The following is a 10,889-nucleotide window of genomic DNA, read 5'->3' as shown; positions in this document are numbered from 1 at the left end:
TTAGAAAACTCAAAATGTAACTTGTGAGTGTCTCCAACCCCTCCCTTCTGTACATCCTTACTTTGCAAAGTTGATAATTACAGCATGAGAATTTCATGTGCGTGCACTCCTGCAGGAACTTTGTTCTCTGTATGACCTGCGACTTGACAAGGGCTCTCCACCGACCTGAAAGGAGCAAGCCACCTTTTTCCGGTGGAGAACCATGGCCTCGGATTTAGAGGCGCTGATCCTCATCCCAGTTGCGTCACACTCGGCTGCAAACCGCGCCAGTGCACGCTGAAGGTCCAGGTTTGATGAAGCAACCAGGACCACATCGTCAGCAAAAAGCAGAGACGAGATCCTGTGGTCCCCAAACCGGACCCCCTCCGGTCCCTGCCTGTGCCTAGAAATTCTGTCCATAAAAGTTATGAACAGAACCGGTGTCAAAGGACAGCTCTGCCGGAGGCCAACGTGCCCGGGGAACAGGTCCGACTTACTGCCAGCAATGCGAACCAAACTCCTGCTCCGGGCATACAGGGACCGGACAGCCCTTAGCAAAGGGTCCAGGACTCCATACTCCCGGAGCACCCCCCAGAGGACGTCCGGAGGGATACGGTCGAACGCCTTTTCCAGGTACACAAAACACATGTGGACTGATTGGGCGAACTCCCAAGAGCCCTCGAGCACCCGGTGGAGAGTATAGAGCTGCTCCAGTGTTCCACGACCTGGACGAAAACCGCATTGTTCCTCTTGGATCCGAGGTTCGACTAACGGCCAGATCCTCCTCTCCAGTACCCTGGAACAGACTTTCCCCGGGAGGCTGAGGAGTGTGATCCCCCTGTAGTTGGAACACACCCTCCGATCCCCCTTCTTAAAAAAAGAGGGACCACCACCCCGGTCTGCCACTCCACAGGCACTGTCCCCGACTGCCACGCAATGTTGCAGAGACGTGTCAGCCACGACAGTCCCTGCACATCCAGACACACTTAGGGAACTCAGGGCGAATCTCATCCACTCCTGGTGCCGTACCACTGAGGAGCTTAGCAACTACCTCGGTGACTTCAGCTTGGGTATTGGACGAGTCTAACTCTGAGAACCCAGCCTCTGCTTCCTCAGCTGAAGACGTATTGGTAGGATTGAGGAGGTCCTCAAAGTATTCCTTACACCGCCCGACGACCTCTCCAGTTGAGGTCAACAGCTCCCCACCTCCACTGTAAACGGTGTTGGTGAAAAACTGCTTCCCCCTCCTGAGGCGCCGGACGGTTTGCCAGAATTTCCTCGGGGCCGACCGATTGTCCTCCTCCATGGCCTCCCCGAACTCCTCCCAGACCCAAGTTTTTGCCTCCACCACGGCCCGGGCTGCGGCCCGCCTGGCCTGCCGGTACTTGTCAGCTGCCTCGGGAGTCCTATGAGCTAACAGCGCCCAATAGGACTCCTTCTTCTGCTTGACGGCATCCCTTACTTCCGGTGTCCACCACTGGGTTCGGGGGTTGCCGCCACGACAGGCACCAGAGTACCTGCGACCACAGCTCCGAGTAGCAGCTTCAACAAAGGAAGTGGCGAACATAGTCCACTGGGACTCAATGTCTCCAACCTCCCCCGGAATCCATGAGAAGCTCTCCCGGAGGCGGGAGTTGAAGACTGCGCGGACAGAGGGCTCGGCCAGGCGCTCCCAACAGACCCTCATGACACGTTTGGGCCTGCCGAGTCTGTCCGGCTTCCTCCCTGCTCATGGCATCCAACTCACCACCAGGTGGTGATCAGTTGACAGCTCTGCAACTCTCTTCACCTGAGTGTCCAAGACACGTGGCCGGAGATCAGATGACACGACCACGAAGTCTATCATCGACCTCCAGCCTAGGGTGTCCTGGTGCCAAGTGCACTTATGGACACCCCTGTGCTTGAACATGGTGTCCGTGATGGCCAAACTGTGACTAGCACAGAAGTCCAATCACAGAACACCGCTCGGGTTCAGATGAGGGAGGCCGTTCCTCCCAATCACCCCTTTCCAAGTCTCACTGTCGTTGCCCACGTGGGTGTTGAAGTCCTCCAGTAGAAGAACGGAGTCCCCAGTTGGAGTACTATCCAGCACCTCTCCCAGGGACTCCAGGAAGGTTGGGTACTCTGTACTGATGTTCGGTCCGTAGGCCGAGACAACAGTCAGAGACCTGTCCCCTACCCTAAGGCTTAGGGACGAGACCCTCTCGTTTACCGGAGTGAACTCCAACACATGGTGGCTGAGCTGTGGGGCAAAAAGCAAGCCCACGCCAGCCCGCCGCCTCTCACTGCGGGCAACTCCAGAAAAGTGGAGTGTCCAGCCCCTGTCGAGGAGCTGGGTTCCAGAGTCCAAGCTGTGGGTGTGGAGGTGAGCCCGACTATATCTAGACAGTATCTCTCTACCTCCTGCACAAGTTCAGGCTCCTTCCCCCCCAGCGAGGTTACATTCCATGTCCCAAAAGCCATATTCCGTGTCCGGGGATCAGGTCGCCACCCAATCCACATTGCACCCGACCCCTACGTTTGCCTCTGTGGGTGGTGGGCTCACAGGAGGAAGACGATGGACCCCCGTCATCCTTTCGGGCTGGGCCGAGCCGGGCCCCATGGGCAAAGGCCCGGCCACCAGGCGCTCGCATACGAGCCCCAACCCCAGGCCTGGCTCCAGGGTGAGGCCCCGGCTGCGCCTTACCGGGCGACGTCACTTTGCCCTTCAGGTGATTTTTCATAGGGGCTTGTTGAACTGCTTTTGGTCTGACTCGTCACCTAGGACCAGTTTGCCTTGGGAGACCCTACTGGGGGGCAAGACCCCCAACAACGTAGCTCCTAGGATAATTCGGGTACTCAAACTCCCCCATCACGATAAGGTAGCAGTTCAAGGGAGAGTTCCAAGGATCCAAGAAAAATAAAAAGGAAAAGAGAAAAATTAGTCCAAACTGTGTTCTGCTCGTCCAACGAGTCCACGTTGTGCTCTCTTTTTCCTTCCGATGCAGCAGAGACGTGTGTGTCTCTCGGCTGTTGGGTAGAAGAGGCGCTGAGCATTAGTTGAAAGCGGTTCGTTCCAAACCTGGGGTTTGCGGCCCCATCTTCCGGTTTGGAGTGAGGGGAGTCAGGTACAGGTACAGTTACAGGTACAAGTGAAAACTATCACCAATGAAAAGAAGCCTTAAAAGAAAAAATGCAACTTTTTAACAAAGCAAAAAAGTTTATTAGATGCATCACAAATCTACATGAGCAAGTAGATTTATTTGCGACTGTGGAAAGGAAAAACTCCCTCTAACAAGAAGACCTGTTGGGGTGAGAGGATAGAGGAGAGGAAAGGATAGCCAGAGAGATAAATTGAGGGGGAGATACAAACGTTGGAAACACACCCTGGAAGTGAGAGAGGTAGAGAGAGAGGTGGGGGTGGGGGGGGGGGGGGGGGGGGGGGGGGGGTTGACGCAGCCCTAACTGTAAGCTTTAGTAAATACAAAAAGTCTTAAAAGTAGACACTGTTTCCTGAACTGAAACTGGGATCTGGTTCCACATAAAAGGAGCCTGAAAGCTCTGCCTCCCATTCTACCTTTAGAAAACCTAGGAACCTCCAGTAAGCCAGCACTCTGAGAATGTGCTCTTCTGGGGAGATATGGTACTAACAGTTCTTTGAGATATGATGGAGCCTGGCTGTTCAGAGCTTTATAAGTTTAAAGAAGGATTTTAAATTCTATTCTAGATTTAATGGGGAGCCAATGAAGAGAGGTTAGTATTGGAGTAATGTGATCTCTGATGCTGGTTCTTGTCAGGACCCTCCATGCAGCATTTTGAATTAGTTGAAGACTTTTTAAGCAGTTATTTGGACACCCTGATAATAGGGAGTTACAATAGTCTACTCTCAAAGTAACAAATGCATGGATTAGTCTGAGTGAACATGTTTCTAATTTTGGAAATATTATGTAGGTGAAAAAAGTTAGTCCTGCAGATTTGCTTCATGTGGGAGTTGAGGGATAAATCCTGGTCAAAATTAACTCCCAGGTTCCTGACAGTGGCACTGGGGGACAAGCAATACCATCTAGTGTTACTATTGCTTTAGATAATGTCTTTCTCAGATGTTTTGGGCCAAATATAATAATTTCAGTTTTATCCGAGTTCAGAAGCAGGAAATTACGGCTCATCCAAGCCTTTATGCCTTCAAGACAAGCATCTAGTTTAGAAAGTTGGTTATTATCATTTGGTTTCATAGATAAATAGATTTGTGTGTCATCTGCATAACAATGGAAGTTAATGGAGTGTTTTTTCTACAGGAAGCATGTACAAAGTGAAAAATATAGGACCAAAGACAGAACCCTGTGGAACTCCATGTTTAACTTCAGTCTGGACTGAAGAGTTATCATGAACATGAACGAAGTGGAACCTGTCTGATAAATAGGACCGGAACCAATTTAGTGCTGTACCTCTAAGCCCGATGATGTGTTCTAGCCTATCTAATAGGATGTTATGATCAATAGTATCAAACGCAGCACTGAGATCTAACAGGACCAGAACAGAGACCAGTCCTTTGTCTGAGGCTACGAGAATATCATTAGTAACTTTGACCAGAGCTGTCTCTGTGCTATGATGAGCTCTAAAACCTGACTGGAAAGACTCAAATAGGTCATTGTTGCTTAAGTGGTCACACAGCTGAGTTGCAATCACCCTTTCTAGGATTTTAGAAATAAAAGGAAGGTTGGATATTGGCCAATAACTTGCTAAGACACCTGGGTCAAGGTTAGGTTTTTTAAGAAGAGGTTTAACAACAGCAACCTTAAAGGCTTGTGGTACATACCCTGTTATTAAAGATATGTTGATCTGATCTAGTATTGATGTACTAATCACGGGGAAAGTATTTTTGAACAGTTTAGTGTTGATTGGATCCAGCAGGCAAGTTGTTGGTTAGATGAAGCCACGACTGAGGATAACTCAAGGACTTCTATAGAGTGGAAGCTGGATAGCTGGAAATCCAGCTCCACTAACAAGTCTGAAGATGTAGCTGATCGATCTGCGACTGCACTGGGCAGTGAGTCTTAAATTTTATCCCTCATAGTTAGAATTTTGTCATTACTTTTAAGAAGCAATCTACATATTACAATGTGGTATTTGGTAGTCCAGAATGCATTTGAATGCACCATTTAAGGTCTATCTCTATCACCTATCTTTTTTATTACATACCCCCTCCTGTCACCGTCAGTCCGGTCACCGTCAGTCCTGTCAGCCCCAGTCCCATCAGTCCCGTCAGCCCCAGTCTCGTCAGCCCCGTCAGCCCCGTCAGCCCCGTCAGCCCCAGTCTCGTCAGCCCCAGTCTCATCAGCCCCGTCAGCCCCAGTCTCATCAGCCCCGTCAGTCCCGTCAGTCCCATCAGCCCCATCAGTCCCGTCAGCCCCATAAGCCCCAGTCATGTCAATCCTGTCTTCAGTGACAACAACTACTCTGAGGATGACAACGGCTACCTCGACTCACCTTTTCCCTTCCCCTCCGGACCCGGATTAGTTGGGGCCACCCCGGTGTCCACCTTTGGTAGTCGTGTTGCCTGCAGATCTTCCCTACCCCATCCGGGACAGATCTTGGACCGCCGGGTGCCGGCCCGAAAGGAGGAATACTGTCAGGATTTTTGACTCTTGACACCTGTTTTCATAATAAACTCTTGAACAACCTGATCTGAGTCTGAGTCTGTGTTTGGGTTCACTACGATCTGTGACAAGAAGAGGAAGAAGAAATGGTGGAGGAGAATGTTGCTCTTTGAATCATTCGATCCTGTAGTTACACTAACTGTGTGTTGTGCACCTTCAGCAGCAACACTCTACTTTCTAGTTTTGGACTTTTGAGCTTTGCCTCTTTTTCCCTCCTCTGGTTTCTGTAGTTGTGGGAGAGAATCCATTTTGTCTTTGACAAGGTCAATTACTCTTGAGTCTGCAAAAGCATTGGCTATATCAAGGCAGTTTTGTTCTTTCTTGTTCTTTGCATTGACGTTGGCCCCAGCCTTGATGAGAAAATCCACACAGGAGGGGTGAGAGCACTCGATGGCCCTTATGAGAGGCGTGACTCTACTCAAGCTCTGCTCATCTATTGTTGCCCCGGCCGCCACCAGGAGTTCAACAGTCTCCACGTGCCCAAACGAAGCTGCGTGATGGAGGGGAGTCCAGAAAAACTGGTCGCGCATGTTCACGCTGGCCCCCATGCCCAGGAGGTACTTAACCATGTCATATTTTCCGCTGGAGCACGCAACCATCAGCGGCGTCTTGTAGAACTCATCCTGAACATCCACTGGAACCCCTTGCCTAAAAGCAAGGTCCAACGACTCAACATCTTCATTTCTGACACAGTAGTTGATGTTGATGTATTCATTCTCTGGCTTCTCGTTGTCGTCAATTATGGGATGAACTGGTGGATGATCACTGTCAGATCTGTTGCTGTCCAAGCAGTAGCAATATTTCTTAATCATGACGTAGGGCGGGCCGCCATCTGCTCGCCGGGCCATGTGATCTCGTGGGAGCATACAAATAGAGAGAGGACATTTCTCCTTCTTCTTCTTGCCTTTTTTAGCTTTCTTCCCTTTTTTCTTCTTGAGTAAATAACTGGCGAGCCGGAAAGGTTTCTTGATATACTTCACACCGTTGAAGAAATCCTTAATGTTAACACTACCCCCTTCTTCCTTGTCATGAGTTGTGACAATTAACTGAAGCTGCTCTATTTCAACTGGAGCCTTCAGACCCTCCAACACAGAAATGAACATCTCAGCTGTAATTGTGTCTGAGTCATCTCCAAAAGCTTGATGTAGTTCAGCCTGATACTCGTTGGACCAGTCATGCAGTGTCACAGCCCACAGATTAGACATGAGGCCGGTGTTACTGGGTTTCTTGCCTTTCCCATGCTGCTTCTTTGCTTTTCGCAGTGCCTTGGCTGCCGCTTCATGACCGGAGTCTTTGGCTATTTTGTCAGGCAGCAAACCCTCCTGGTTCTTCAGTTTGGGGTTACAACCTCTTTGTGCCAGGAACCTGCAGCAGTTGGCGTTGCCTGAGGCAGCAGCGTAGTGTAAAGGTGTGCATTCTTCTAGGCTGACAATGTCCATGCATGCTGAGTAAGCAGACAGCACCTGAATCACCTCAAGAAAGCCCCCCATGGCGGCATAGTGTACAGCTGAGAGTTGTTTTTGATCCCGAGCATTTGGGTTCCCACCTCTCTGAAGGATGGCTCGAGCAAGCTCCACTGAACCTGCTTTAGCTGCCTCCATTAATACAGTGACGCCAGTTTTCTGGTTTGATGCATTAGGGTCTGCACCACCGTCCAGCATTACGAGACACATGGAGGGGTACTCCAGCGCTTTTTCACATATCAGCTTAAAGACATGTGTCCCCTCAGCTGACACGTTGTTGGGATCTGCCTGGAAACTGAGTGCCGCCTGTAGGCAGTGGAAGTGGGCCTTGGTGGGGTAGCTGCAGTAGAATAACACACCTTTGCCCTCAGCGTCCTGGAGCAGCAGGTCAGCTTGGTTCTGGATCAACAAATCCACCAGGATGTCATTACCCATCTGAGCTGCTAACATGACCGGAGTGCGGCCTCTCCTATCCTGGACGTCGGGATTAGCTCCGTGGGAAAGAAGGAACCGGACAAGCTCTTCATTGATGAGTGAGACGGCCAGGTGAAGTGCCCCCGTGCCATCCTCCAATGTAGTCAGGTTGATGAGGTTGTCCACCCCATGCTTCAGCATCTTCTCAATGTTCTCTTGATCTGCCACATGCACGAGTTGCAGGAGGCGGTAGATCTGCAGCACCTGCAGATGGTCCTGCGTCACACTGCTGCTGCTCATCCTGTGCTCTGTAACTTTATCAATATTAATTTGTTTCCCAACTGTTTGATACTCTCTGCGTTCACTTCAGCTGATCAGTAAGTGCAAGGGCTATGATGTCATAGGGCCGTAAAGAGGTGTTTAAGGTCAAAGGGTGGCTTTGAGCAGATGATGTCATATGTTTCCTTTGATCATGTTGATCATAGCAACCATGTCTTTTTGATACTGGGTTAGTATCAAAAATATCAGATACTTGCCAGACTGTTCAGACTGTTTTATTCTTGTGCCTGCTTCAGTGGCAAAATGCAAAGATTACTGTCCTAAGCGGTCGTTTAATTTTATTCATTTTCTTTCCCGATTTTTGGTGCATATTCTTGTTCTGCACCGTTGGGAGCACGGACACAAAAAGCACATCAAAACGTGTAGAACGTTTGGGAATAGTGTGCTATGACTTTTGTTGTTGAGTTTCTTTGGAAACAGGGGGCCAGTGGTGCATTGGATAAAGTGTCAGGATCTGAAGATAAGGAGGTATAAATAAAAACATGTACTATTCATTTCAAAGTGAATTAGATAGAGCTCTTTGTGTTTCTTAAGAAATGTTAAACAGACCTTAATGGATTTAAAAACAAATGTTACCTTTGAAATCTTTAACAACTGTTACTCATTTTGACTGATTATATGAGTAAAAATATTTAATTGTATTTCTTCTACTGTGAATTACCCTGTTTTTGAATGGTGCTCTATAAATACATTTGCCTTGCCTTGCTTATTCTTTTTATTTTCAATCCGCCATTCCTCAGTATTTTTACATATCATTGAGGTTAAAATCAAAATCTGCAGTGTTATCTTCATTTTTATGTCCAGAGGGTCCGTGTACCTTCCGGCCATTCGATTTTCGTTTTGATGTCGGAGAACGAAAAACCGGAAACCATCCGATTTTCGTTTTTCGATTTGATATCGGGAAACGAAAAACGGGAGACAGCTTGTCTCCCGTTTTTCGTTTTACAATTGAAAATCGAAAAACGGAAATCGGACGGTTTCCCGTTTCCCAATATGCGTTTCTTAAACAAAAATCGGGAAATAAAATACGACCGTAATTCTTTATATTTTCTTTATATAATACTTCTATGTTATTGCTGTGCTATCGCTATCCACAATTATCCGTTCCTGTGGCCAGTCAATGCACGCCCAAAATGTCACACGTACTCTCTCAAGAGGAAGTTGTGTTATGAAAAAGGGTCAGAACGCCCTCAATGTTTTTATGTCCCAATACATTTCAAGAATTGATTTAAAGATGATTTAACTGAGACTGGATCCGTGAAAATACCGGGTGAGTTCCTTGTCTTGTAAAGAACCATATCATGGTTTAGCAAAGAAAAAGGTGATTTCTGGGTGATGACTCCGTGAACAACCCCAAGTAATGCCACACACAACCATATAAACAATGATGGACCACACTTATGCCCTGACAAGTTTATTCTAACCAACAAGATGCATGTATGCAGTTGCTCATAGGGACAGCTTCTTTTTGAACCGTGGCTGCATAATGTAGACATGGTCGTAACTAGAAACCAGACTGTGGTATTCACCTGAAACCTGCTAAAACAGACATCATGAACTTGACCTGCACAGCTTCATCTGCATGCAGCGTGTGCAGAGTGAAGCTCGGCGCTCGTCCACAGAGCCGTGAATCACATCATCAGTCACACAGCGGGCTCAAAACATAAACACAATCAATCACAGCGTGGCACCCGCTGCAAAATGGTCAGTGAGTGATGAATAGAGGAGGGAGTCCATTATCAGGGAGCGACGCCACACAGTGGAATATTTCCAGCGGCACCCACACCTTGCGGCAATGGGAGGCTTCGCCCGGCTGGTCGTCATTCGCCCGGCTGGTCGTCATTCGCCCTGATCGGTTTCCATCGTGGGGTGTCCCTTGGGTTTATGTTGCAACTGCAACACAAATCCCATTTGATTCCACACACACACACACACACACACACACACACGCACACACACACACACACACACACACACACACACACACACACACACACACACACACACACATCGCAATTGGTTGATCTCAAACCAGATTCGGAAAAACTTGTTTTACCCAATTATATTTGGTTTAATTAACCTCCTCACAGTTAGTGGTTAACGCTCTCACCTCACAGCGTGAAGGTCTGGGTTCAAGTGAATGTGAGTGTGTGTAGTTGTTTGGCTCTGTGTGTTTGTCCTGTGATGGATCAGGTGTATCTTGCCCTCAGACAGAGTAAAACTGGGATTGACCCCAGCACTCTGTGACAGTAGAGAAGATGGCTGCACCTTCTAATACGCATGTGGCAAAGCAATGGCAGTAAAGAAGAATGCAGAAGTCAGTCAAAGCCTTTCCCACAATGTGTCTAAATGTGAAGGCGGTTTTGAAACCTAAACTTTCTCAGTGTCTCTATAATTAAATTCATGTTACTCATGGTCTCAATTCTGGCTCATCCACTTTGCAATACTTGAAGTATGTAGCGTGAGTATTTCACATTTCAAAATTTACCTTATTGTAGAAAGCATCAGGAGAGAAAATCATTTTCAGTGGCTGAATATTTTACTAATGTTTAAACAGGCATCCACCAAAAATCCTTTAGCCAATATTGCCTTTTGCATCATACAGATTTTGTCAGATTCTATAATTATGTTGATATATAATCTATTTACAGATTATTCTATATTAATCTGTAAATGATGGGGTCTTCAAAGTTTGAACACTTTTCAAAGACCATTTTTCAGAAACTTCCACCATTTTTGTACATTTGTTTCAATTAGATTTGTTTGTGTTGTTAGTTTAGTTTAGTTTAGCATATGTTATTTTCCAGCATCTATTCTGGGATATACTGCTGCTTCAAAATGAACTTTTTGCGTGTCATTTATATTGACCTGCTATCAATTAGCCTTGCTGTTTGCAAAGTACTCATCAAGCAATATCTTATCAACCACTTATTTTTAGGTCTTGCAGAGTTTAATTTAAGCCCATAAATGGCAAATGAATTAGCAAATGGTATTTTTACAAATGGGATATGCGTTTGTGAGCGTTGGTCACCTCACAGTAATGGTCCCCACTTGAGTC

The 10,889-nt window shown here is 47.4% G+C and overlaps 1 protein-coding gene across 1 annotated transcript; it reads right to left on the bottom strand.

The window, feature by feature from the left end:
• Positions 1-5,785: 5,785 nt before the first annotated feature.
• On the bottom strand, positions 5,786-7,792 carry LOC308108978 (ankyrin repeat and EF-hand domain-containing protein 1-like; the record flags this gene model as incomplete). The annotated part of the gene is made up of 1 exon (XM_080462309.1): positions 5,786-7,792. One exon carries the CDS (start codon positions 7,790-7,792, stop codon positions 5,786-5,788), a length of 2,007 nt encoding a protein of 668 aa, XP_080318435.1.
• Between the last annotated feature and the right edge of the window lie 3,097 nt (positions 7,793-10,889).

This window comes from Lipophrys pholis (assembly GCF_963383615.2).
Source record: "Lipophrys pholis genome assembly, chromosome: 4".
NCBI lineage: Eukaryota > Metazoa > Chordata > Actinopteri > Blenniiformes > Blenniidae > Lipophrys > Lipophrys pholis.
Note: the sequence above shows the minus strand (reverse complement) of the source record. Positions and strands in the feature narration are given on the sequence as shown.